The 27,928-nt window shown below is 33.2% G+C and overlaps 3 protein-coding genes across 5 annotated transcripts; 2 read left to right on the forward strand and 1 right to left on the reverse strand.

The window, feature by feature from the left end:
• The first annotated feature begins 1,849 nt into the window (after nt 1–1,849).
• On the forward strand, nt 1,850–15,135 carry LOC123907769 (uncharacterized aarF domain-containing protein kinase At1g71810, chloroplastic). Its single transcript, XM_045958144.1, has 21 exons — nt 1,850–2,321; nt 3,420–3,464; nt 4,305–4,343; nt 5,125–5,295; nt 5,423–5,575; nt 6,454–6,489; nt 8,261–8,304; nt 9,308–9,398; nt 9,762–9,803; nt 9,914–10,022; nt 10,175–10,289; nt 10,378–10,427; nt 10,581–10,659; nt 12,340–12,390; nt 12,461–12,602; nt 12,769–12,813; nt 13,127–13,231; nt 13,335–13,376; nt 13,468–13,638; nt 14,644–14,763; nt 14,865–15,135. Exons 1-21 carry the CDS (start codon nt 1,989–1,991, stop codon nt 14,967–14,969), a joined length of 2,088 nt encoding a protein of 695 aa, XP_045814100.1. The 5' UTR covers nt 1,850–1,988; the 3' UTR covers nt 14,970–15,135.
• A 438-nt stretch (nt 15,136–15,573) lies between these two features.
• On the forward strand, nt 15,574–20,826 carry LOC123907767 (disease resistance protein Roq1-like). Of its 3 annotated transcripts, XR_006809379.1 has the most exons (6): nt 15,579–16,802; nt 16,892–17,996; nt 18,255–18,539; nt 18,628–19,560; nt 19,657–20,616; nt 20,706–20,826. XR_006809379.1 is itself a non-coding variant. In XM_045958141.1 (5 exons), the coding sequence occupies exons 1-5, from the start codon at nt 16,318–16,320 to the stop codon at nt 20,395–20,397; spliced, it is 3,546 nt and encodes a 1,181-aa protein (XP_045814097.1). In that variant the 5' UTR covers nt 15,574–16,317; the 3' UTR covers nt 20,398–20,756. The 3 variants fall into 3 exon arrangements, 2 of the variants coding, with proteins under 2 accessions (XP_045814097.1, XP_045814096.1); XM_045958141.1 differs by having other exon boundaries at nt 15,574–16,802; nt 18,631–19,560; nt 19,657–20,756; XM_045958140.1 differs by having other exon boundaries at nt 19,657–20,756.
• Nucleotides 20,827–21,879: 1,053 nt separating this feature from the next.
• Nucleotides 21,880–26,411, reverse strand: LOC123907768 (receptor-like protein EIX2). Its single transcript, XM_045958142.1, has 2 exons — nt 22,714–26,411; nt 21,880–22,384 (listed from the first exon to the last, which is right to left on the reverse strand). The coding sequence occupies exon 1, from the start codon at nt 26,098–26,100 to the stop codon at nt 22,717–22,719; it is 3,384 nt and encodes a 1,127-aa protein (XP_045814098.1). The 5' UTR covers nt 26,101–26,411; the 3' UTR covers nt 21,880–22,384; nt 22,714–22,716.
• Nucleotides 26,412–27,928: the final 1,517 nt, after the last annotated feature.

Consider the following 27,928-nt stretch of genomic DNA (forward strand, 5'->3'; position numbering starts at 1 on the left):
ATGGAAACACTTTATGACAACATTATGTTGGGTTTTAACCATAAAACGAAACATATGATAAATAACAAAGAAATCAGAACGATTTTTCATAAGATAAACCCAACAATAACGAGTATGATCATCAATAAAAGAGACATAATATCTTGACCCACCTTTGGTAAGAATCGGTGATGGACCCCAAACATCAGAATGAACCAAATCAAAAGGTGCTTTGGACACAAAAACACTTTTGTTAAAAGGCAAGGCAGAAAATTTGGCAAGTTTGCAACCACAATAATCAGAAATATAATTAATTTGCAATTCTCCTAAAGCTCCAGTAGAGGCTAAGTATTTTAATCTAAATGCTGAAACATGACCAAGACGAGAATGCCACAAATAAAATTTAGAAGATGATATATTCAAACGAAAAGATGATAAATCAATAGTGGAAGTAGAAGTTGAGGCTGCTGGATCTGGAACTTTCAGCTCATCCAAAACATAAAGTCCCCCATGTCTGCGGCCAGTCCCAATCAACCTCCCAGATTGTGGATCCTGCACATAACAATGAGTGGAAGGAAACATAACCGAGTAACCAAAATAACACAATTGACTAACAGAAACAAGACTCAATGTGAGATTAGAAATATAATAAACATTAGAAAGAAACAAATTAGATGTGGACACTGACCCAACTCCTGCTACTGGCATAAGAGTGCCATCAGCAGTCATAACTGACACAGATGATTTAGAATTTAAAGACAAAAAAGACTTATGATATGACATATGATGTGATGCTCCAGAATCAAGGATCCACATGGAAGAGGAGATACCTGACAAGTTAGACTGAGTTAAACCTTTAATAGACGAGACAGATGTAGCATCTGGCTGACTGGTAAGAAACTTTTGGAACTGCTTAGCAAGATCAAATACTCGTGAAGTAGTCTCGTATGGATATATACATGATCAATACCATAACTAACAGGGAGAGGAGCAACCAAAGAATGAGTCAAAGTTACATCAAGCACTCATATGAATCAATCAACAATAAATCAAACCCTAAAAAAAAAATTCAACCAAATATCCACAATTCTAAATCACTGGAGCTAAATCAAATAACCATATATCCAATGCTAAAACCACAATGCCAAATCCAAGAATCAATGAATCTTATACCACTAGTTATACTTCAAGTGCCACTTTTAACCGTTCTCATTAACAAACATGAAATTATGCAAACGGAATGAAATTGATGGTCTCCAACAATTTGCAAACAACTTTATCCAAATTGACTACAACCAATCATGTAACAACCTTTAATTATTGATTAACCAAAACAATTTGGGCGTAAATCAAATTGAAGAAATTTTCCTAATTTGCAAAAACACGTTTATCTCTTCGACGGAACCGCCGCATCAACCTTGCTCTTTTTTCTTTCTTTTATTGTCGATCAACCAAGCTCTTTGATACCATGTTAACAAGGTTGAACATATAGAAACATAGAAAAAGAGAAAGACCCTTGAACTTAGGGTTTCAATAGAATAAACAAAACTTAGAAACACAAGAGTTACAATAAAGTATATAAACTAATTAAAGATTTGAAAAGATCACACTACCCTTATAAAATAATATAATTACTATTGTCTAACAAAATGATCATACAATCATGCAGTCATGACAGTCAGATAAGATAGAATGATTATTCAGCAAAAATTAAATTTGCTATTTCATTGTACCAAAAAATTAGCTATATCTAGACCGTCCAATCTGAATCGGAGGGCTATAAACTCTTGACGGCGCACCAGATTTGCGTTGACATGTAATCCATTTTCTCTCTCACCAGATTTTTAAAATTTAAACGATAACATCCAAGATAACACAACGCCAAACAAAATTTCTGAGGTCACAAACAAGCCAAAACATAACACTCTACACTACCATATGCAAAACTTCAATTTCACCATTTCACTCTCAATTCCAATTCCAATCCAACAACAACAACAAACTTCACAATGCGACTTCTTTCAACACCTTCCCTCTCCTTCCCCCCATTTCTCATCCAAACAAATCGCTCCATTTCCCGCCGTCGCTACTCCGTCAGATGCGCCACTTCCATCAACGACGGTGGCAATTCCTTTACGGCAAAGTCAGGGTACTTGTTTGAGCTGAGTGCGATTGAAGCGGATTCTTTATCGGAGTACAGTATATCGAAAATTGCGGCGATTTATTATAGAAAGCCGATTGTTGTGGCTAGGAGATTGTTTCAGACTGGTATTGCTTTTGCCAAGTGGTTTGGTTTACGGTATCTTGATAATCGTTTTGATCGCTCTGATGATATGTTTGAGGTGTGGAAATTGTTCTTCTTTTTCTGCTTTTCTAGTTTTGTGGTGGAATTTAGCATTGGAATTTTAGGATTTGTTTTGTTTTCAATTAATAGTTGAAATATATAGTGAACACTTAATTTGATCTTTATAGGATAAGCGCTTATCATATATGTGAGACACTATTACTATACTTGGATTCTGTTTGGATAAACAACTTATTTTGCAGCTTATAGTACAAGCGCTTACTATATAAGTGCTCACGAATAAGCTCTTTTTATAAAACAAGGCGAACTATTTTTTATAGTCAATAAGCTGTTTTCATAAGCTATTATGGAGAGCTTATGGAAATAAACGGAAAACAGAGTATGAACATGTCGTAAGTTATTTTCTTAAGTTCTTTGAAACAGTGTCAAAAGTGTTTATGCCACTAGATAAGTTCAAATAGGTCGATCCAAACAGGCCCTCACTACTGTTACTAATTTAATTTACTCATTGAATTTATCAAAATTGTAGAAACATGGTCGAATGTGTATTTTGTTAGTAAGTTTGGTTTTCCTTCATTAGTTTGATCCTTGCACTTGTTTTCATTCGGTCAGATTGGTCCGTTAAATTACTCACATACATAAGAACACTTAAGAATGTTTTTGTAGTTTTACTCTTAATACATTTATTTAAAGACTACAGTGACAATGTCTCACACATTTAGTGACTAAAATAGCTTACTCCTAAAATATATATCAGTTTTTCAAAATCAGACTTTCGAAGCGCTCGAAACTTTAATTACACTTGTATCTTGTTACATTAAAAGATAGAGAAAATTGTTATTGAAAATTTCACCTAAACTTGAATTCCAAAGAGTAAAATTGATAGTGAAAGTGATTTCATATGGAAGTCGATTTTTTTAAACGGAAATGATTTTTATTATTGGAAATAAGAAATTTTGAATTATTCTAAGGAAATAATTTGTTTCCGTTAGCATGCAGAGTATCTTTGGAACCTATGAAAGAAGTGATGTTGTTATTGTTAGAGTGGAGAATCTTCAGACTTTTGATTTGTGGTTTTCAATGAAATGAACTAAACAGCTCATTTTTCAATTTATTTTTATTGTTTGGTTTGCAGGTTAGAGCTGCAGAGCTAAGGAAGATATTGGTGGAACTTGGGCCGGTATGTCATGCTGGTCATTTTATAATTGTTGGAACTCATTATTGTTTAATGTACTGTGTTCTTGAATTAGATGTTTTTTTGTTTTAGATTGAGTAATGGTAATTGGTAAGGGTCATTGATGTTATTCCATCTCAGATATGTCATAACAGATATGTCATAAAATGGATTTATAAATTTCGTGACTGCAGTTTTAAACTTGTTGTGAGTTTGTTGGGTTTGCATCTATTGCGAACAAAGGTTCGCGTGAGTTGTAACATTTAAATGGGAGCCAAATTTTAAGAAATGAGTTTTGAATTTTAAGGAGCAAACCAGCTAAATATATTTTCAATCGCAGCTTTGAAGGGATATTAAATTGAACCCCACCATAGTTCCTTCCCTGCAAATTTCCCTTTTACGTTCTTTTATTTATTTATTTATTTATTTTTTTCCTGTCTTATATTAATTGTATCTACTTTTTAGCTTGTTGAATATCTGGGGAGAGTATGAATCATTGTTTTGATTTGGTAGATATTGGTCCTCTAAACTTGGAGGTCATTTGCATCATGTAAATTAGACTGTGTTTAGTTATTAAACTTGATCAATTTGAACTCTTTCTACTCCACATAAGGTTCGCTCCTCCCCTGTCCCATTATTCCCTTTGGTACAAGTTATTTTCTCCATCCTTGGTTGGTTTAGGGTGACTTTGACGTTTAAAATTCAAGAGTCTTTAATATTACGAAGGACATTATAGATACTGCATTGTGTATATAATAGTTTAGTTTCTTAGTTGTTTTTGTTAAATTAATATGCCCATAAATAAAATATCATTTTTTATTACTGATACAAACTACTTTGTTGCAGGCATATATCAAAATTGCTCAGGCTATATCATCTCGTGCTGTAAGTTCTACTTTATCTGTGACAATATTAAATATCATCTCAATATATTATTTTATTTGTTTCTGGTCATTTGTGATTCTTCTTCTATGGTTTTCCTTTCATCATATGTAAGCCCTACCGTAGGAAGCCCATTCTGAGACATTGGCAACCAAATATAATTCCGTTTGATAAGAACCCAATCACACGGGGAACCCCTCCCTTAAAAGATAGCTAGCTATCAAGAGGGAAGAATCAAACTAAAGTACTGTTTATTTTTGGATGACAAATGTTACTCTAGTTAGTATTATTCCAGGGGTGATGATTGAACCCTGAACCTCTTTACTCCTCCATCATAAATAACCACTGAACCAACCACACCGAGCACATATACCTAAAAACAAAAGCTGCAAGTTAATTTTGAGCTATTAGAGTTAGACAGCCATATTTCCAAATATTTTATTTGAAACCTTCTTCATCTTGAATCAAATGTCCTAAACACATATACCTAAAAATATTCATAATTGTTTTGTCTGATCCGATTGTTAATTGAACCTGGTTGATATTTGGGTTTATTATTCGATCAGTTTTTCCTTTCTGTCATTTATTTGAATATGAAATTCCAAATCTTTCCCCAATTATTGTTTAGATGTTCGCATGTTGTTAATGGCCAGCAGATGGTTGGGCATGCCTGAATAGGTTATGCTCAAGTGTAACTTCACCAATTTTCTGTTAAGATAATGCCACTTTAATTTCCAGTGCTGTAATTAAGATATACAATTCCAAATAAAAACTTTCCTTGTAGGATTTGATACCACCATCATATCTTGATGAGCTCTCACTTCTACAAGATCGAATAAGTCCATTTTCCACTGAAGTTGCTTTCAATATGATTGAACAAGAACTTGGTTTATCCTTGGTTGAAATTTTCTCAGAGATTTCACCCGAGCCTGTTGCTGCTGCTTCCCTTGGGCAGGTTCATACTTTTGGCCTTAATGGTGTATTTTTCTAGCTGATATAGCAGAGCTTTGAGATAACATGTATGTGTCTCTTCAATTTTAAATTTTATTAATTGAAATTAGAATTCTGTCTCTGGAGCATAGGTATATCAAGCTAGGCTTCGCAGAACAGGACAAGTTGTTGCTGTTAAAGTGCAAAGACCAGGGGTTCAAGCTGCAATTTCCCTTGACATATTAATCTTGCGTTTTATGGCAGGGCTGGTTCGTACAGCAGGCAAATTGAATACTGATCTTCAGGTGTTGTTGCCTCTTGCAATCTGAACAAGATTACTTTTATAATTTAGAGTATGTTAAGTGTTAACACCATCGTTCCTTTCGAAGTTATGGGTTTTTGGATAAAAGGAGAAGAATAAGAAATATAACTATGGTGAAATATTATTGGTAGTAAGTAAACTGATAATTAACTTGATAGAAAAGGCTAAACACTAACCCCTATTATCGGGGTATAAAACTCCTAATCCCAAATAAATAAGAAAAATCAAGAAACAAATCATGATAATAAAAATGAAATGGAAACCAATCCTAGGAGATAATCTAAGATACTCTAATATTACAAACTCGTCCTAGGAGATTAACTAAGATATTCACATATATATCTTTGATATTATAAGATATTTTCTAATATTACAAACTCGTCCTAGGAGATTAACTAAGATATTCACATATATATCTTTGATATTATAAGATATTTTCTTATATTCTAATAGTTGCTACTAATGCCTCTCCACTAGAAGACTGGTTGATGTTAACCTGTTAAGTTATCTACTTCTATAAACTTACAGAAGTTTGGGGGCATGATTTATAGGATTTAATTTGTATGCATTGCCGGTGTAAATATTTTTTACACATGCATCCAACTACATCTCATTGTTGTAGATATTTGTGCAGATGTTTTAAAAACTAAAGTAACAAAGTCACATTACTGGCTGCATGTGTAAAAGAAAATTTAAATTTTCAGTTGCATAACCATTAATCTCTAATTTATATTGCCTATATCATAATCTCTTGTGTCATATCCATCAATCTTCATATTGATCTGTATGTATGCATCTGTATTTATATTCTGCCATTCCCTATCACATCAGTTTGTTAAGCATGGCATTGTATTTATGCAGGCACTTGTCGATGAGTGGGCATCAAGCCTTTTCCGGGTATGCATGGGTTTTCTTGTATTTTCACTAAAATTATGATTTAGAGTTTAGGTGATTGCATGGTGCAGTTGTTGTGATGCTTTCTGCACCTCAATCTAATTTAACAAAAAACAGAGTCAATGCATGTTTCAATAGTATGCAAACTATGTGTTGATATAATATTTTCCTGGTTTTGCATTGGTTTTTCTTTTGTGTGTATTTATTACCATAACTATTTCTTTAGTATGCTAACTCAGTAATATGCTAACTCAAAAGTATTAGTCAAGGATATTAAAAAGCTTGAGAACTAAATGCTTGCGTTGTATTATTTTTTCTTTATTTTTAGATATTTTGATGGCTTAGTGAAAGAGCACAATGTGATTTTTTATTTCGATCTTGTTTCAGTGAATATATTCCTCTGTCCTGTTCAGCAACCTATGGAATGAGTTAGCTGTGGTTCTGTCAGGATTGAAGTCCAATTTTTGTGCAAATGTATTTTTATTTGATTCGGACTTAGGAGTCATAGTACAACATTTATTGACATCCCATTCTTTTACTATTCATTTTCATTAAAATTTACCATTGTGGCTAGTTAATATTTGTATGACCAATAACCTAATTCTTGATTGAAGATGGGTTTTTTCTTTGAACCTAGTTCAACATAGGGTCTTTATTATAGATGTACACGTTTAGAGAAGGGTAAATAGAATAGAAAGGGTTTCAAGAATCAAATAGTGACATATGAAGGTTCAAAAACAAGAGCTTCGGAAAAGGACTTTTAAGGGAGGGCTCTTTGAGGAAAATGAAATTGCTAATGATATGAGGAACTAGATGACTAAAGATATTAGAATTTTAGAGGCCTATACTCAACCACAAAAGCTAGCTTGAGAGTTGAGGTTTGCACTACACTTATAAAGGCTATCTTTACCATATCTCTAGCCAATGTGGGATTTCTAACACACCCCCTCACGTCCAGAACTGAACAAGCTGGAACGTGGGATCAACAACAACGGGTGGCCCAAATATGGGAGGTCTCCACAACAAACAACAAATGGATCTAGGATAGGCTCTGATACCATATTAGAATTTGAGAGACCTATACTCAACCACAAAATATTAGAATTTTAGAGGCCTATACTCAACCACAAAAGCTAGCTTGAGAGTTGAGGTTTGCACTACACTTATAAAGGCTATCTTTACCATATCTCTAGCCAATGTGGGATTTCTAACAAAAGAGATTAGGAAGGTAACAGGTTTCTTAATTCACCTTGTGAAGGACACTGGGATAATCAAACTACACTACATATTGCCTGAAATCTAGTATTTCATGAGAGAACTAAGTACATTGTTCGCTTCATGTTTTGTGATTATCCAATCAAACTCATGGTTTTGGATCCATTGAAATTTCTCCACCCACTTAGAGTTTCGGTGGGGAAATTTCGGGGTATCTACTCATGTGTGACTGTATGGTTTGTTATCAATCTCATGCTGAATTAGCATTATAGTTGCAAAGTTTGTTTGCTATTAACCTAACTGTTATGTGTAACTGATGCAAATTATTCTGATAATTGATTCAGAAATAACAGAATCAATTTTTACTCAGAAAATCTCTCCTCTCCTCTCTTTTTCTTCCTCGGTTTCTTACTTTTCCACTACTTAGTGCTACTGAATACTTTAAAAAAATTGTTTAGTGCTTTTTGAGAAGATAAGATCTTCAACCTATTAGTTTTATATATAATCTTTCAGAATTAAATATCTTAGAAATTTAAATTGAATACAGGCTTGAATGCAGGAGATGGACTACAATAATGAAGCAAGGAATGGTATCAAGTTTAGGTATGTGGATGCTATCAAGGTTTTGAATTTGAGATTCTGTCCTTGAACAATCGAACCTATTTTCAAAGTTGTATCATGTATTTTCTGAAAGTATGTGCAAATGGTATGATTTTCAATAATGAACCTCTGTTCATGATCTTTGATGCTTTAAGATTTGGAGTTTGGACACACATATTAAGAAACAATAAATTTAGACAAGTATATAGACCTATTTACCCTTAATTCACTTAGTGAAAATAAAATTCATTTGAATGCATGCTTTGGTTTTTGTAAAGGTAATATGGAAAAAAAAATGCTTAATTATATATCATAAGCCCCGTTTACTTTGTGAAAACATTTTCTCTTTTCATTTTCTTGTTTTAATTTTACTTGCAACAAGAAGATTATAAACCCTTGAAGTATACAATTGTATACATTTTTTGGAAACAATGAAAATGCCAAAAATTTGTTTTTCATTATTTCCATAAATGCATCATCCCTAGTTAGCATTTCATCTTCTCCCCATCACATTTGTTCACTTCAAAGGTTGATATTTTCTTTTCATTTTTCTGCTAAGACTTTGGGAGAAGAAATAAACAGAAACATGGTGGAACTGGAAGTATGCCTTCGTTATTGGAATTCGGTCTAGGGATATGACTGAACGTCAGCCACAAAATGTTATCAAAACATCACCTCTGGCCTAAATATAGGATCTCATTGACTTAATCACCTGACTTGTAAAATTTCGTAGCAGTATTAAATTTGGTGACAATTTTTATTGTTTTTCCATCAGTGTTTATTGCTAGTTACAAAAAATGTATAATAATTATGGATATTTTGGTAAAGAAATACTAATAAATACTAAAAAGGGACAAGAAAAATTATCAAGAGTCTTAAATTTAGGGACAGAGGTAGTAATATTCATAAAAGTCCTTTCCTTGAGATGCAAACTTGATGTATTGTGCTTTCATTTAGCATGAAATAATATGTTGTGAATGCATTATTATTTGTTATATGTGAACAGGAACTTATATGGTTCTATACAAGATGTGGTGGTTCCTTTGATGTACACGGAGTACACAACTCGCAAGGTCATTGTTATGGAATGGATTGAGGTATTATTCCATTTACCGTCTGATCACTGTATTTTTGGAAGGATGGGTCAATGCTTGTATAGATTCATTATTAGAAAAATTGATGTATATCCCAGTGGCGGTACATGAGATGGACAACCTTGAAATTATTAGAAAATATCCCAAATGTCCTCTTCGGTAATGATCTGAGCTTAAAACACTCGTTACTTACCTAGAGAAACAACTGTGTAATATATCACATGGTGTGCCTTTTTCACTCTATTTCCTACTTTCTTGACCCAATTTATTTCCTACTTAAGATCATAATATCTTACATTTTCTTTTTATTGGCTGTTGAAAATAATTATGACTTCTGTTCACGCTAGTTTACTATTGCTATTGTAGGGGAGAAGGTTGTCAGAAGTGAAGGATCTCTACCTGATTGAGGTCATATACGAAATTAGTTGCAAACAAGTTATTCTAAATTTAATCTGTACAGTTCTTAATTTTTGCATAATGGCGCCTGATCTTATTTTCTATTTCCTGATGCTGACTAGGTAGGAGTTTACTGCTCATTCAATCAACTTCTTGAGTGTGGGTTCTATCATGCAGACCCACACCCTGGAAATCTTCTTCGGACATCTGATGGAAAATTAGCTTATTTAGGTAATTGAAGATTTGATAGCCTAATTTATGTCTGATTCCTTCTATTTTAGTTTTAGTTACTGTTATGTTTCTAGATTCTAGAAGATATATCTAAAAAGGTAAATATATCAATATATTTTTTTTTTACAAAATTTTTCCTACTTTTTGGCCAGATTTTGGTATGACTGGTGAATTCAAACAAGAATTGCGTGATGGATTCATTGAAGCGTGTCTACATCTTGTCAATCGTGATTTTGATGCATTAGCTACGGACTTTGTCACTCTTGGGTATTTATGTTTATTTTTGTTCCATTTTTAAGTTATCAAATATAACATTTTCGGTACTATAAGAATTGCCTACATGTAATTTTATCAGGCTTCTTCCACCAACTGCCGAGAAAGAAGCTGTTACAAAGGCTTTGACAGGTTTTTACTTTATTGTGTTTAGGTGATTTCCGAAATACTATATTTGGAATATGTGCTCCAGTTTAATAGTTACAACAACTATATGCTGCAGTTAGCATTCCTCCTTTGTGGAGGTTAATTTGTTATTTCTCTTGTCTGCATTGCTCTTTGTAGGTGTCTTCCAAAATGCTGTTTCCAAAGGAGTTCGTAATATCAGTTTTGGAGACCTTCTGGGAAACCTGGGAACAACCATGTAAGCTTTTCGCTGATCGATTAAATATATAATTGTAGAGCCTACAAAGCATTTCAACCTCTTTGCTTATTAGCGAAAGAACTTCAGAAAAAAGCCATGGGCAAAACACCAAAGCCTTATTGCTTATTTATTTATATTAATATATTGACAAACAGATGTTTATGCTTTTATTATGGCTAGGACTATTTATATAGACGAAACTACAATAAATGTTGTCCCAATAATTAGCACTACTAGTGGACTGAAATAAATACAAATAAAATAAAATCTATTTCTATCAAGTATGATGAGTAAGATAAAAAAATATGAAGGAGAATAAAATCTTATCTCGCATAATTTTTCTACATAGCTGCAGACAATGTGAAAAATCATCAATTAAAATAACTAAGTATTTAGACCCAAGAGTAGTAGTACATGAATGACCCCTTACATCAGAGTGAACTAAACTAAAGCAAAATGAGACAAAGCTCATTGCTTGACTGTTATCAATGGAGGATGATTAATGGATTATGGCGGCCAATCAAAATTCCACCATATAAACATGGCAGTGCAGCCTATGGTAGCTAGCATAGCCGCAGACAATGTGAAAAATCATCAATTAAAATAACCAAGTATTTAGACCCAATAGTAGTAGTAGTAGTACTAGTACATGAATGTCCCCTTACATCAGAGTGAACTGAACTAAAGCAAAATGAGAGAAAGCTCATTTCTTGACTGTTATCAATGGTGGATGACTAATGGATTATGGCGGCCAATCAAAATTCCACCATATAAACATGGCAATGCAGCCTATGGTAGCTAGCATAGCCGCAGACAATGTGAAAAATCATCAATTAAAATAACCAAGTATTTAGACCCAAGAGTAGTAGTACATGAATGACCCCTTACATCAGAGTGAACTGAACTAAAGCAAAATGTCACAAAGCTCATTTCTTGACTCAGTGTGCTGACTACGAGGGTATTTCCCTAGTTGACACAACTCATAGTGCGAATTAGATAACTTGGAGAGGCTCAACACCAACTTTTTGAGTTTGAAAAGACTGGGATGAACCAACTAAGCATGTATGGTAAGCGGAGAATATCTGGAAGAATAAACACGGAATGGGGTGGATAGTTGGTAAAGGCCATAACACTCATATACGCTTCCAATTATCTGTCCCAACATTTGAATCCTGTAGAATAATACTGTCGAATTTGATAAATGTAATTATCAAATAAGGAAACTGATCATGCAATATAAAATAATATGGCAACACATCCTAAGAGAAAACTAAGGTGTTCTAAATTACTCCTATACAACCCAAGCATTATGAAATATTTTTCATATATTTAACATGCATCAAACTTGTGATGCTGAACTTGGTGAATTCAATAAAAAAATTCTATTTATAATTTTTTTTTGACTCTCACCAAAGGATCTAATGTGTGTTTTAGGAAACTGAATTATAATTAAGGAGGTTTTTCCCTTTATACCCTTACAAAAACCGAAAGCATGCCTTAAATGAATTTAGTTTAATTAGGTCTATACTTGTCGAAATTGATAACTTTTATTAAATGAATTAAGGACAGAGGGAGTGACATATTCTTTCTTCTCTGTTTTTTTGTCTTCCTGATGTTAGTGGTCTCATTGTATTTTTTTTGACAAGCCATGTATAATCTTTTTCTCTTACATTTTTTCAGGTATAAATTCAAATTTAGGATACCTTCATACTTCTCACTTGTTATTCGAAGGTAGCACTTTCCAAACAAGGATTAAATTAATGTGTTTTATAAAATCCTAAACAAAATATTATGTTGGTAGCCTTGCTGTACTGGAAGGAATTGCAGTCGGCTTTAACCCGGACTACAAAGTCTTGGGTAGTACTTACCCTTGGATTGCCAGAAAAGTGCTTACTGACAGCTCTCCTCAGCTTAGATCATCTTTGGAGAATCTTCTTTATAAGGTAAACAATGGAGACCCTGCATTTGGAGTCCTTACCGATGCATGCAATCTTGATTCTTGTAGCCATATTAATTTTCTTTCTAGTTTTCCTCATTGTCAAATCTAATTATGTTCTTACATTTTTCAAATATTTTCACTTAATTTTGACGGCATACCTCTTTTGTTAGGATGGTGTTTTCGATATAGACCGACTTGAGTCTTTGCTGACAGAGGTAAATTTTTTTAATTTTCTTTCTCTTATTTTTACTATTATCTTTCTTTTCAAAATAGACCGACTTGAGCATTTTCTTCTTTTTACTCATTTTTCTTTCTCTATTTAAAAATCTGCTTAACAAATGCCAATTATAGAATCAACCTGTTTGAAATGAGCAATTTTATTGGGATATTCAGTCCAAATCATCATTGAAATGCTTTAAGTTACCTTGTGCAATACGACATGAATTAATCTTTTTTATTTCCTTCCCAGTAAATCTAGTTTGTTGAAGAGTTTCTTCAAAATCCTGTCCTAATAAGGTTTCATGACAGTCTCTCCGTGCCAAGACAGATAAGACCTTGGTAAAACAACCATCTGAAGGTGCAGATTCGAAAATAGTTATGAAGGAAATACTTTCTTTTACACTAACCGAAAAGGTACATATTGTTTGCCATTCCCAATTTACATGCTGTTTTGCAACAGCAATCCTTTGTATTTAAATTTTCCTTCCTAACATGCCTTTTTTGATAATCTTTGTAGGGTGGATTTGTGAGGAAAATAATTATTCAAGAATTTGCCAAGGTATGTGTTTAATTAGTTGTTCATTAGATCCTTTCTTCATTTATAGTTTTCCTCCTGCTAGTGTTAAAATTTGCTTTCAATCCAAATGTAGGGTTTAGATGCACTTGGGCTAGCTACCTTGGAAACAGCTGCTGCAAGAGTTCCTTTCAGTACTTTCTTTTTCCCGTCTTTAATGACCGAAGAAGATATTGTCAACTTAAGGACATTCCAACGCCTTATGCTCTTACTTTCAGGGACCAGAAGAAAAGAGGACTTCAATACAGTAAGATTACACAAAAAGAACCACATCTATTTATTCATATAATTTTGTATCATTATGGGTTTTCCTTTCTTAGGGCTACTAGAAATCTTGACCTGACGTCTAACCTGTTGCCTACCAAACAAGAACTTCAGTATGTTTCTTACATGATTACAATGCTCGTGGAAGCCCACTGAGCTCCATACTGAAGCTAAAAACTATGTACCCAAAACAAGGAGAAGCCAAAAACTCCTTTAATTTTAAATTTTGAACACACTCTTCCGCTATAAATTTCTAAAACATCTAGGAAAGTTACAGTGTAAAAAGTTCAGGGGAGTCATGTTTTTCCCATTGATCAATGAGTTCCCATTGACTATTTGGCAGAAATGTCTGCTGTAGAGGTGCTTGGGTGCTACGCAAAACCCTAGTATATATCCCTCACTATAATTATTACCTTTGTTTTTGTTGCTGTTGAAATATTTGGTCATTTTACCCTAAAATTCAGTTGCTTTTATAATGGGTTGAAAAATTCATTCATTTTAACTTTCCTAAGATTGAATTGAAGAAAGAGTATTTAGTTAATATTTCTCATGTTAAAAAATATGTCACTTCACTCTTTCTGAACTTAGGAAAATCTTGCTGCTATGAAAACCAAAAAGCAACTTCTATCGTATATAAAATGTCCTACCTAGTTTTCTCTATCATAACCATAGCTTTATTCACTACTAATACTAATGGGTTCTGCAAATATAATGCATTGATCTATCTTCACAAGCACCATGTGCGTTTATCTTTTCTTTTTACACGGACAAATGGACTTCAGAAAAGAAAACTAATTACACTAAAGCACTCCTCCATTATGGAACATTGCACCTTCACCACTAATATTCAGAACTTGCATACAGAATTGATAGCTATTACAAGTTTTCTGTTTGGTTTCGTCATTGCAGTATGTGGAAATGCTAAATGGATTTATGATTTTAATTTGTTATTGACTAATTATAAGTACTTTCTGTCAATGTCATATAGGGAAACACAAAGGCTAGTCCTGATCAGAATCAAATACTGTACACGGAGGAGCTCTCTCTAGTTTTAAATCAATTTGACTCCATTCAAGACATTCTCCCTGTTCTTTCTGTCATTCCTGAGGTAAATTTTAGTCACCAAACCATTTTCTCAAAGTCATAAACAATTTCACATTTTGATAATCTTTATTACTGCTGATGCATGACCATACATGTAAATTTCAGCTTCCATCAGAATCCCAGCAGCAATTACTTCAATTGCCAGCTAACTTGGTTCGACAGTTAATATCTCGCGCTGCTGCAAGAACTGTTAGGAGGGTGTTTTTGTGATATATGGAAGTACAAGAGCAACTAAATATTCTTTTTCCTTCTCATTAAGGTGATGGGAAAACATTTAGAACTTGTGACTTGAATTTGCTTAGCATATGCCACACTTAATTTGAGTATATGTACAAAAATTTAAAATTAAAAAAACTATTTATAGTTTCTACCAAAATGTAATAAATAAATGGTGTAATTTTAAAAATTCCAGTTATTAGTTTTAATTTCTTCATAGAGGATAAAACTTATGAGTAGAATGCATGAGAAAAATGACACATGTATTTTCATAGAAATTGCAAAGTACCAGATTATACACACGACTCCTTCAATAGTGATCAAATTTACAGCATGTTTGAAGATTTCATGACTGACACTCCAGTGATGTAAGCACACAAGAAGTCGAGGTTCTGGTAAGATTTTTTATCCTTAACATTAAAGAATAAATGAAAAATAAAATAAAATGAAACTTCAAGGAAGGCAAACTCAACTCCGCATGCTGTTAATGTTTACAAAATACAAACTTTTAATTAATTAATTAATTAATTGAATTTATTTGTAAGTTGATATTTTGGGATATGGATCATCTCCTTCACTTTCCTCTCTCCTTCCCTCTCCTAAGTCTCTATCTATCTATCTCTTAATCATACTCTCTCTTCATTAAAAAATAAAAACATACATCATACCTAATTAGTTGGTCAAACTTTTGATAAAATGTGATATATTTTGATATTATACTTTTTTAAATAAGGGTAAAAATGAAATAATTTTTTTTTAATGTGTTTCATTCCGTCTAAAAATATGTTTCGGTTGGGAGGGGAGAAGCCACTTTGTGTGTCCACAGGTTCCTCGACGGAGATTAGTCATTGTTAACGGCGGTGAAAACTTCATACCAATATGATGGTAATCCAAAAAAAAATGTTTCGTTTACAAAGTCTATGTTTTGTTATATTTGGCTCTGTTTGAGAAATCTATGTTTCGTTTTGTTTGGCTCTGTTTGTTTTAAATTATCCAAATAGAGCCTGAATAGTGAATCACATCAGCTCTCCAAAATCGAAGACCACCAATCGACGACGAACAATCCCATCTCTTTGAGGCTTATATATTTGCATATAAATCCTAATTAGAAGATTATACATGACCCCTTCAATAGTGATAAAATTTTACAGCATGTTTGAAAATTCCATGGCAATACTTCAGTGATGTAAGCTCAGAGGTATTCAAGGAAAAAATGAAACTTCATGGAAGGCAAAGCAGTCAACTCTGTGTGCTGTCATGTTGACAAAATACAAACTTTTAATTAATCAAATTTATTTGATTTAAATGTGTGACACATTGATGTCAAGCACAATTTGCAATCATGGCATCAATATCCTTATCTTCCTTTACATATGGATGGAAGTATGACGTGTTTCTAAGCTTCAGAGGTCAAGATATTCGGCATGGTTTTATTGGCTATCTGTACAAAGCCCTGTCTGGTAGGGGAATTCACACCTTCATTGATGATGAGGAACTTCAAAGAGGGGAACATATTATGCCATCACTTGTCAAGGCAATTACAGAGACAAGAATTGCGATCCCTGTGTTCTCTAAGAACTATGCTTTTTCGTCATTTTGTTTAGATGAACTTGTTAACATCCTTTCCTTGGTTAAGGAGAAGGGTCGGTTGGTTTTGCCGGTTTTCTATGACGTGGATCCTTCTGATGTGAGACATCAGAGAGGTAGTTATCAAGAAGCACTGGCTAGACAAGAGAAAAGATTCCAAAATGACAAGGAGAAGGTGCAAAAATGGAGGATAGCTTTGTGTCAAGCAGCTGATTTGTCTGGCTATCATTTCAAACATGGGTAATGCTCTAACTTTGTATATTTTATATCTTTGATTTTCATTTCTCTGTTAATTCAATCTGATTTCAAAGTTTTTGTGTGTGATGAAGGAATGAGAATGAATGCGAGTTTATAGAGAAGATTATTGAAGAGATCTCCAACGTTATTAATCGGGATCCTTTGCATATTGCGGATTATCCTGTGGGATTGGAGTCTCGGGTGCTAAAAGTAACCTCGCTTTTAGATGGCAGATCTGATGGAGTCTGCATGGTAGGAATCCATGGTATTGGTGGAATTGGTAAAACAACAGTAGCTCGAGCTGTTTATAATTTTATTGCTGATCAATTTGAAGGTTTGTGTTTTCTTGAAAATGTAAGGGAAAATTCAATTAAACACGGTTTAGTGCATCTCCAAGAGACACTTCTTTATGATATTCTTGGAAAGAAGGATATTAAGTTAGGAAGTGTCTATAAAGGAATTCCAGTAATAAAGCATAGGCTTCACCGAAAGAAGGTTCTTTTGGTTCTTGATGATGTTGACAAACTAGATCAGTTGAAGGCAATAGTTGGAGAGTCTAGTTGGTTTGGTCGTGGCAGCAGAGTAATCATTACAACTCGGGACAAGCATTTGTTAACAAGTCACGGGGTTGAAAAAACATATGAGGTAGATGGGTTGAATATGAACGAAGCACTCGAGTTGATTTGCTGGAATGCTTTTAAAACTGACAAAGTTGATTCAAATTATGAGAATGTTTTAAATCGTGCAGTGAGTTACGCTTCTGGTCTTCCATTGGCTTTGGAGGTAATGGGTTCCTACTTGGTTAGAAAAAGTATAAAAGAATGGGAATCAGCAATAGATCAGTTTGAAAGAATTCCTGATGAAAAAATCCACAACATACTTAAAGTTAGTTTTGTTTGTTTGTCAGAAGACCAGCAAAAAATATTTCTTGATATTGCTTGTTTCTTCAAAGGATATGATTTGTCATACGTCAAAAAAATACTTCAGATTCATCATGGTATCTGCCCAGAATATGGTATTGGAGTGCTGATAGAAAAATCTCTCATAAAGATAACTTTGAATGGTCGTGTAATACTGCACGATTTAATAGAGGACATGGGCAAAGAAATTGTTCGACAAGAATCACCGGAGGAGCCTGGAAAACGTAGTAGGTTATGGTTTCATGAGGATATAATTCATGTTTTTGAAGAAAATACTGTGAGTAAGACTAATATAGAAGGTTTTGTTTTTACAAATTTTAACCTTTTTGATTATGTTGTAGTTTCCAATATTTTGTTGGCTTTATTTTTTATTTTTTTTTATAATTATTTTGTTGGCTGTGTTATTTCATTGTTGTTTTCCTTATCAAATGTGTAATATTATTCTCTAAGTATGCACCTTGAATTCCAAATATATATGCATTTATATGCACCTCGAATTCCAATATTTTGTTGGCTTGTGGTTTTGTTTTCAAAGGGAACTAGCAGTATTCAAGTCATAATTCTGGATTTCCCCAATTTTGAAGAAGTAGTAGAATGGGATGGAAAGGCATTCAAGGAGATGAAAAACCTCAAAACTCTTATTATTAGAGTTGGTGGTTTTTCCAGAGGTCCTGACCATCTTCCAAATAGTTTAAGAGTATTGGAATGGTGGGGATATCCATCGCCATCATTACCTTCCAACTTTCATCCGAAGAAACTCGTGATATTGGAGTTGCCGCAAAGTTGCTTAATGTCACTTGACTTGCTTATACCAAAAAAGGTAAGTACAATAAGTTATTTTCTCTTATCTAATGTATCATCAAACCGATTTTAACATTGTTCATTCCATTTGTTACTTTTTTTGGCAGAAGTTTGTGAACATGAGAGTTTTGAATTTTGATGATTGTGAGTTTATAACAGAGATACCTGATGTGTCTGGTGCTCCAAATTTAGAAGAATTGTCATTTGGTGATTGCAAAAATTTAATTAAAATTCATGAATCAGTTGGATTCTTGAATAAACTTAAAATGTTGAATGCTGATGGCTGTAGCCGGCTTGGGACTTTTCCACCCATAAAGTTGAGCTCTCTTGAAAAACTCAAGCTTTCATCTTGTCACAGTCTCAAGAGTTTTCCAGAAATATTAGGAAAGATGGAACATATAACAGTACTTGATTTACTGGACACTCCGATAAAAGAACTTCCATTTACAATTCACAATCTTACTCGGCTTGAAAGAGTGGTACTGATTGGCTGTGGAATTGTTCAGTTACCAAGTAGTATTTTTGGGATGCCGGAACTTCATGAGTTGATTGCCGGGGAATGTACAATGCTATTACCAAAACAGGACAATTTTGAAGCCCAAGCAAGCTCAATGGTCTTAAATTTAGGGCTTTCAGGCTGCCATGTATCAGACGATTTCCTTCGAATTGGTCTCCCTTTGTTTTCTAATATCAAAGAGCTGTACCTGTCTCAGAATGAATTTACAACTCTTCCTGCATGCATCAAAGATTGTTACTTTCTAACCAAAATTCATTTGGATGGTTGCAAGAATCTCAAAAAAATTTGTGGGGTTCCACTGAACTTGGAAACATTATCTGCAAAATGGTGCACATCCTTGAAAAATTTAGACCTCACACTTCTTCCTAAATGCGTCAAATTATGTCACTTTTTGAAGACACTTATTTTGGATAACTGCAAGAATCTTAAAAAAATTAGAGGTGTTCCACCCAACATAAGAACTTTGTCTGCAAGAGACTGCCCTTCCTTGAATTTCTGGTGTAGAAGTGTGTTACAGAATGAGGTTCTTTTTTTATTATTTCTCATGTATTTGATTTGATAATATCCTACAATATATATATGTTTCTAAATGTATGAATTGATTACTATTATGACTCAGAAATTGCACGCGGAGGGCGGCGACAAGGAGTTTCACTTGCCAGAAACCTGTATTCCAATGTGGTTCACGCACCACATCTATGGTCATGATGCATCAATTACTTTCTGGTTTCGTAAAAAGGTCCCTGCAATATCTCTATGTCTTGTTGTTCGACCCGGAACATATGAAGAAATTATTCAGCCCAGATTTATCATCAATGGAGATAGAAAAACAGATGTATGTGAGAAAAATATCTATGATGGTGACCGTGTGTGCAACAGAGTAGTGGATCATATAATTATTTTTGATATAAAGTCAATACCAATTAAATTAACTGATGTTATTTTCGAAAGCGAATGGAATCATGTGTTGTGTACACTATCTGGTTTGCGAAACAAACTTTTCATTGATGAAATTGGAATCAGAGTATTCAAACAAGGAATCAACATGGAAGACATCCGATTCACCAATCCACATTTGCTGAAAGATAAGTATAGATCGATATACAATAGAGTTTTGCACGGACAACCTATGATGCATGTTGAAGCTTCTTTGGATAAATTACTCCGTTTACTGCCCTACCGTTATTTCTATTATTTAGCGGAGTATGGACACAGTATTTTTGTTCTTTATTTGTGCTTTATTTTCCTGGATATAGTTTCTAAGTGTATTGAAGATTTTGAATATTATATTATTCCGTCATGTAGATTACTTTGCTCTATTTTTCTACTATATTATTTGATATTTAAATCTTCACTTTAGAGATAATATTTGTTGTACAGATTGTTTCTATTGAATATAAGATCTTATTCTGATTTGAACCTTAATTGTTCGTTGAATTATAGCACATATATAAAACTTATTTTCTTCCCTTATTTCTGTTTCTGTTAATGCAGAAATTACATTGAGTATTGTTTACCTTTTTTCAGCTATAAATGGTTTATCAGTTTGATGCATCTCTTCACTTCCTTTCAATATCAGGTTTGAGATCTGATCTGACAATATTTGAATCAGCAGCATTAACATTGTGTTTCAAATGAAAGAGTGATTGTATTTGCATTTAATTGAAGCTTCTCTTTGCAACATGAACTTCATTAAGATCATGTTCAACCGTAAGGGCCTTCCAACGCTGTATGCTATTACGTAGTTTCAGGGACCAGACGAAAAGAACACTTCAATACAGTAAGATTTGTAGTTTACACAAAAAGAACCACATCTATGTATTGTTATAATTTTGTATCATTATTATGTATTTTGCTTCTTTAGGGCCACCAGAAATCTTGACTTGATGGTTAACCTATGAAACAGGAAGCTGAGTATGTTTCTTACATTGTACTGCAGCTAAAAACTAAGTACTCAAATCAAGAAACAGGCCAAAGCTGCTTCAAATTAAAATTTTGAGCACACACTTCCACTAAAATCATAATAAACTTCTAAAGCTTCTTAGAAAATTACAGTAAAAAATTCAGCAAAGTCATGTTTTCTTTGATCAATGAGTTGCCGCTGAATACTTTGCAGAAATATCTGCTAGTCAATAGCAGCATTGTGTTTCTGAATAGAGGCTGTAGCAGCCAAATAGTGGCCACTACAGTGAAGTTTTTTAAATCCCGAAAATGCCATCGTCACTATGAAGCACTGACATGGACACAACACACACACTGACAAAACACATCAACACCGGTAAAAATTTGAAAAAACTGAATTAATTGAATGGAATTACATCAGAAACATCGACCTATGATCTTTACCTTAGATCTTTTATATTATGTTAAAAAATCATTCATTTTAAACTTAGTATACATGTCACATCTATTAAAACAAAGTAAAATGCCACTGCTATGAAAACAAAGAAGGAACTTATAAAGGATCTTCTGTATGTAAGATGAATTTGACTCCATTTAAGATATTCTTCCTGTCATTGCTGAGGTATTTGAAAATCTAAGCAATTCTGAATTTTTGATGATATGTAACCACTCAACCATGTTCACTACACAGACAGCTTGTAAGTCATAAATAATTTGATATTTTGATATTCTTTATATATTACTATATTTGTAAATTTCAGCTTCCAGCAGAATCCCAGCAGCAATTACTTCAACTGCCAGCTAACTTGGTTCGACAGTTAATATCTCGCGCTGCTGCGAGAACTATTAGGAGCCTGTTTTTGCAATATGGAAGTACAAAAGAAACTGATTTTTTTTTTCCATCTCACTAAAGTGGTTGGAAAACATCATCAAGAACTTGTGACTTAAATTTGCAGCGCATACGCTACATTTAATTTATGTGTAAGTATTTGTACATTTGCATTTTCAGTTGGATTTCATGTAGAAAAGTAAAATACTAAAAAGTATTCCTAATATCTACCGAAATGATACATGCATTTTGTACTTGTAGAATACTTCACCAATCTATTTCCTATAGGATAGTTTCTCCATGCCTCCAAAATTTGTCAAAATGTTCGATTTGTCCAGATTGTGTAATCAGGACACATTGAGTGTTTTGAAAAATATTAAGAGCTGAATGGCAAATAGATATATAAAAATACGAGAGAAACAACAAAGTACAAGATCGTACAACCGACACTAAAACGAAATACAAATCAACCGAATAAACAGCAACCACAAGACAAGCAGAGATGAAGAACCACAAGCTGAGGGAAACCCAGAAAGCAGCCAACTTCATGCCGAAAACACATATCACAAAGCACTATCGGCCCCAACAACACACTTTGCAGTATCCTTTAGTGAAGCTGCACAATATTTCACCCTTATTAGATTTAAGTATTAACCACTTTAGATATAAAGTTGAAAATATAAATTTTTTAAAAAGTTGAAACATGGAGCACATGATTAGCTAAAACATTTTCATATCAGAGAGATAACTTTTCAACATAAATAGCTTACATTGTCATGAATGTACAAAAACACATGATTATATATAATTAATTTAAAATGTTACTTGTATCTGAATGCTCAAAAAGACATTATGTAAGAAACTGTACAGACCTAAATAAAATATATGCATAAAAATATATTTATGATGACTATTTGATGTTAAAAATATCGAAGTATTTATTACCGGTTAATCTTTGAACGACCTTCGGCATTTCATGTAAACGTTATCTACTAAATTGTTCATGAACTTGAAATAAGCATGTCGCCAAGAACGCTTGATTAGGATTGAGCCAAATACTCCCCAGAAGCCAATAATAAATCCGAATGTCAGACTTATGTAAAATCCACGACTGAGAAGCAAATCTTCGTCGTCTTGAATTTTAACTTTTGGTTCATGTGGTGAGTACCCTTCAATACACAATTTTACAAGTGGTGGCCCGCAAAGATCAAGGTTATCTTCGTAACTCGAAGCATTGAAACTTTGTAGTTGTGTACTCGTTGGAATTTCCCCAGATAATTGGTTATGTGACAAATCTAACACACCAAGTCGATCAATTTGAGAAAGACTAGAAGGAATTGAACCAAGCAACTTATTTCGTGACAAATCAAGAAAGTCAAGTGATGTTAGCTTTCCAACATTTGAAGGAATTTTCCCTATCAAGTTGTTTCTTGATAAATTCAATGAGACCAATTGAATCAAATTTGCTATTTCAGGTGGAATCTCTTCTGAAAAGCAGTTGCTTGAGAGATCTATGCTTTTTAGAAGCTCCAATTCAATGCTTTTGAACACTTGTTCTACACCTTTCCATGTCAATAATGCATTCAAATCAAAACCAATAGCTCCATATCTAATATCATACTTATCTTTGGGTAAACCTTGTGATTGAGTCATTGAAGTGAAATTTTTAATGCATTTGGGAATCCGTCCAGATAAATTGTTCATTGAGAGATCAAGGAGTTGAATGTTTTGTAGATAGCAAAGTTCGAATGGTAAACTTCCAAAGAAGTTATTCCTTTGTAAGCTCAAAGCTTGCAATTCTTTTAATTTGCTTCCAATCCAATAAGGGATTAGTCCTTCTAATCTATTGTCTCTCATATCAAGCATTATTAACTTTGTACAGTTCATTAGGGAGAGAGGGATCTCCTCTGTTAAGTTGTTGTTCCTCAACAGTAATGCTTGCAATTTTACGAGCGATCCCATTGAAGTAGGAATTTTCCCTGAAAATTTGTTGTGGCTCAAATCTACATAAACTAATATCTCAAAATTGCTCCAACAATCTGGCATTCTTCCAAATAATTGATTATTCGAAAGGTCAAGTTGGCCTAATGTTATATCTATACCATTTGCACATAGGAATGGACGAGAATCAGAGAATTTATTTTTGGACAAATCAATAGCTATGGCACCTCTGAGAAATGGTGGAATGGAGCCTTCAAATTCATTTGATGAAAGATGTAAAAAAGCACACTTATTTTTTATGTGAAGATTTGGAATTAATCCTATGAGATTATTGTATGAAATGTTGATTCTATTGCACTCTTGTGATGATAGTGTAGCCCAAAACCACTCTGGAACATTATCTGAAATTCCGGCATTAGAAATGTCCAGAACCTGAAAGTTTTTTTGTGTTTTAATCCATTTAGGAAATGTAGGACCAAGTTTGCAGGAACTCAATACTATATTGCGCAGTTGAAAAGGTGGTACCCAGTTTTTAGTAAATATCAGTGTTAGTGAATTATCAAACAAGTATAAATCCTTTAACATTGACATACCAGAAAAATGGAAGTCAGAGATGACGCCTTTCAAAGAGTTCTTATACATCAATAGTTTCCTCAGATTAGGTGGAAATCGAATATCTTCTAATATCTCTCCGTTTAGACTATTTTTAGAAATATCCAATATATCTAAAACTGAGAATACTGAGAGATCAGGTATAGTGCCATTGATTTCATTCTTGCTTAGATCTAATACTTGGAGTGAGTATCTAGCACATCTAGACAAGTGATGAATTATGATTTGAAACTCCTCACTAAAATTGTTGCTAGACATGTGCAATGATTTCAACTTACATGCATTCAACCAAAATGATTTTGGAATTCTCCCTTCTAAAGAGTTTGATGCAATTGATAAATGTTCCAACTGAAATGGCAAGCTACTACCTCTAGGAATCTTCCCACTAAGTTGATTAACAGAAAGATCCAATGTATTCAATGTTGTGAATATAGAAAGGTCGGGTATAGTTCCGGTGATTCCATTAAAACTGAGGTCTAACAATTCAAGTGAGTTTCTCACACAACCATTTGAAAAATAATGAAGAATTGATTGAAGGTTTTCGGTGAAATTGTTTACCCTTAACTCTAAAGAACGCAAAGTGCATATATTCAATCTATTTTTTGATGGAGGAGTCTCCAAGAGGTTGCCAGAAAGGTCAAGCTTGACAAGATTGGAACTTATGTTTGACAGCCACTGGAATACCGCGAACGATATAAAGTTGTTCCTAGAGAGGTCAAGGATAGAAAGAGAAGTAGAAAAGTTGAATTTGTTAGGGCTCATTGAAAGGATAAAACTATCATCAAGGCCACAATTTTTCAAACCTAGTTCTCTCAGTTTTGGTAGTTTACCAACCATTTGCAACCAACTATTAAACCTAGTAAGATTAGATATCGACAACATGTAAAGATGGGTTAAACAAGTTAGATTGGACAACCACTGACCTCCACTTTGATCTCTGTGATCACTTGTTAGAGCACTATCACCATAACCTCCAAGATAAAGCTCTTGTAGGTTCATAAGCTTTCCAAGTTGAGATGGTATTTTTCCTTTTAAATAATTCTCAAGGAGATCAAGAATTTGCAAGTTGGATAAATTTCCAAGTTGCGATGGAATGCTTCCTTCCAAATGATTGTTGTTGAGATCAAGAAATTGCAAGTTCGAGAGATTTCCAAGTTGAGATGGAATGCTTCCTTCCAAAAGATTGTATTTGAGATCAAGAAATTGCAAGTTGGAGAGATCTCCAAGTTGATGAGGAATCAAACCATCAAGATTATTATAGGAAAGATTCAAGTATTTCAAATTAGAAAGAGACTCAAATTGAATAGGAATTTGTCCCCCAAAATAACAATTAGAAAGATCAAGGTATCTTAAGTTTTTTAAAGATCCTAAGAAACTTGGGATATTACTTCCGTCAAAATAATTTCCACTGAGGTTTAAATATTTTAACTGTTGTAAGTCCATCAGTGATTCATGGATGCCACCTTTGATATAAAATGTATTGTCGTCGTCATCATCGTCATCATTAGAATTACCGTGAAGGTCGAGCATAAGTACATGACCAGTGAGGTTGCTGCAACCAATTCCCTTCCACTGGCAGCAATCTGCCGTCTTCCAAGATGAAAACATGCCAAAGTCATCAGAAAGGCCAGCCTTGAATTGAAGGAGTGCTTGCCTCTCACTTTGTATGCACCTAACAGCCTCTTTTGAACAAACAATTGTCTGCAACATCAAACACATGAGAAATATGGTGTGAATCAATTTCAAACAAAATGGATTCATGATTGACATTGTGGTCATCACAAGTTATGTATCAAGAGATTTGTATATAATTTGATTGATTGTTGTGTGTATTTACAATAACATTAACCGAATTTATAATATGTTTTAGTTAAGAACAATTGGAAGAAAAGGAAAAGAGTCTTTCACAATATTCTAAAATATTCTAAAACAAAACAGAGACATGGAAACTTCTTAGTCAATATTCTAAAATATTCTTTTGTCCCCTTGAGCTTAGCTAAGCTAGAAGAGACTCATGTCGTCTCATCTAAGCCGTCTCATCTAAGCGCTCTTTGATTTCTCTCTCCCGATGTAGTATTCATAATATAAAAAAAAAATATTATAATGATTGATTATTTTTGAATAAATTCATTAGATTTTTTATAATGTCTATCAAATTAATTTATTCTTCAAGATAATTTTTTATTGATTTAGATTTCTTTTCTCACCAACTTATTATTACACCCTTAGTTACGGTATCACAGAAAAAAAAGGATCCAGACTTAAAAGACTACACGATGACTTAACAAGTCTTTTAAAAACCAAAAGGACCGACTTAGAAAAGTCTTTAGTCAACTATTTAGTATTTACCACATTTTTCGTTCTTGCTTTTGTTTTGTTATCTAATATGGACTATTAATGAATAACATTATAACGAATATGAATTTTACAAAATTCACCATTGGATTGAAAGTTTATATCATATAAATCATTCATAGAAAAATTTAGAAAAATTAAAAATTATTTGATATGTTATTGAGACCCATCAAGATTAACGATTTATTAAATACTGGTTGGTTTTACAGCTATGAAAGAAGGACCATCAGATGCATGAATGTAATAAACATCATCGGGATTTTGTGAAGGATCAATACACGACGACTTGGATGCATTAATCCTGCTGGTGTTGGAACTGCCATGAGCCGTAACGAATAAAAGAAGGAGCGATGCGCAACAGAGTTTAGAAGAACTTTAATACCATCAAGAAGGGAAAACGAGAGAAAATAGAGATAGCATAAAGCTTTTTTTTTTTAACCTAACTATCATAACAAAGTTCTAAAGGGCTATGATTACCTACATGATGTACACAATAAGAATCAAACAGCCGTATACAAGAAGGATCACAAATTACTTGTTGAAGATGTTACTTGTGAAGCAAGCTACAGATTTAACATTAAGCTGGATTAAAAAATATATACTCTCCTTAATTATAAGCAAATTTTCATTTTTTAATTCATTGAATAACTAATGTATTTGACCATAAATAAAAAGTAAAAATTTTCTTATAAGTAAGGTCGAAGGGAGTCAATATAATTAATTAAGGGATAATATCATTTGTTATTGTCCAGAGTGTATAGTATGTTATGGGAATTAGTGAAAAGAAACATGTTGCAAGTCATTTTAGTGGTCCGAGTTGGACCAAAAGTGTAACACCCTCAAATTTTATTTTTCATTAATTATTATATAAAGCATTAAATATATTTTTGCTCCCTATAGTTTTTCAGAATTTCATATTGATCCCTGAAGATTTTTTCACACTTTTTAGTCTCCGAAGTTTTTTCTGTCAATATTTCTAGTACATACTTTTCATTCATCACATTTTTGAATGATTTTTTGTATGCATGTTTATAATATTATAAGAACATCTACGATAAAAATTTCGAATTTTTTCATATAAGATGAATTATTTATGAATTTTTATGTGCCGAAAAAAACTAAAAAATTCATATTTATTTCTTTTTTTTTTTAAATTAAGCTTTTGTAACAAAGATTCATATATTGTATTAAATATGACCGAAAAAAATTTTAAAATTTCAAATGGTATGCACGAATTGAATGAAAAGTAGAG

This window comes from Trifolium pratense, linkage group LG2 (genome assembly GCF_020283565.1).
Source record: "Trifolium pratense cultivar HEN17-A07 linkage group LG2, ARS_RC_1.1, whole genome shotgun sequence".
Classification (NCBI taxonomy): Eukaryota; Viridiplantae; Streptophyta; class Magnoliopsida; order Fabales; family Fabaceae; genus Trifolium; species Trifolium pratense.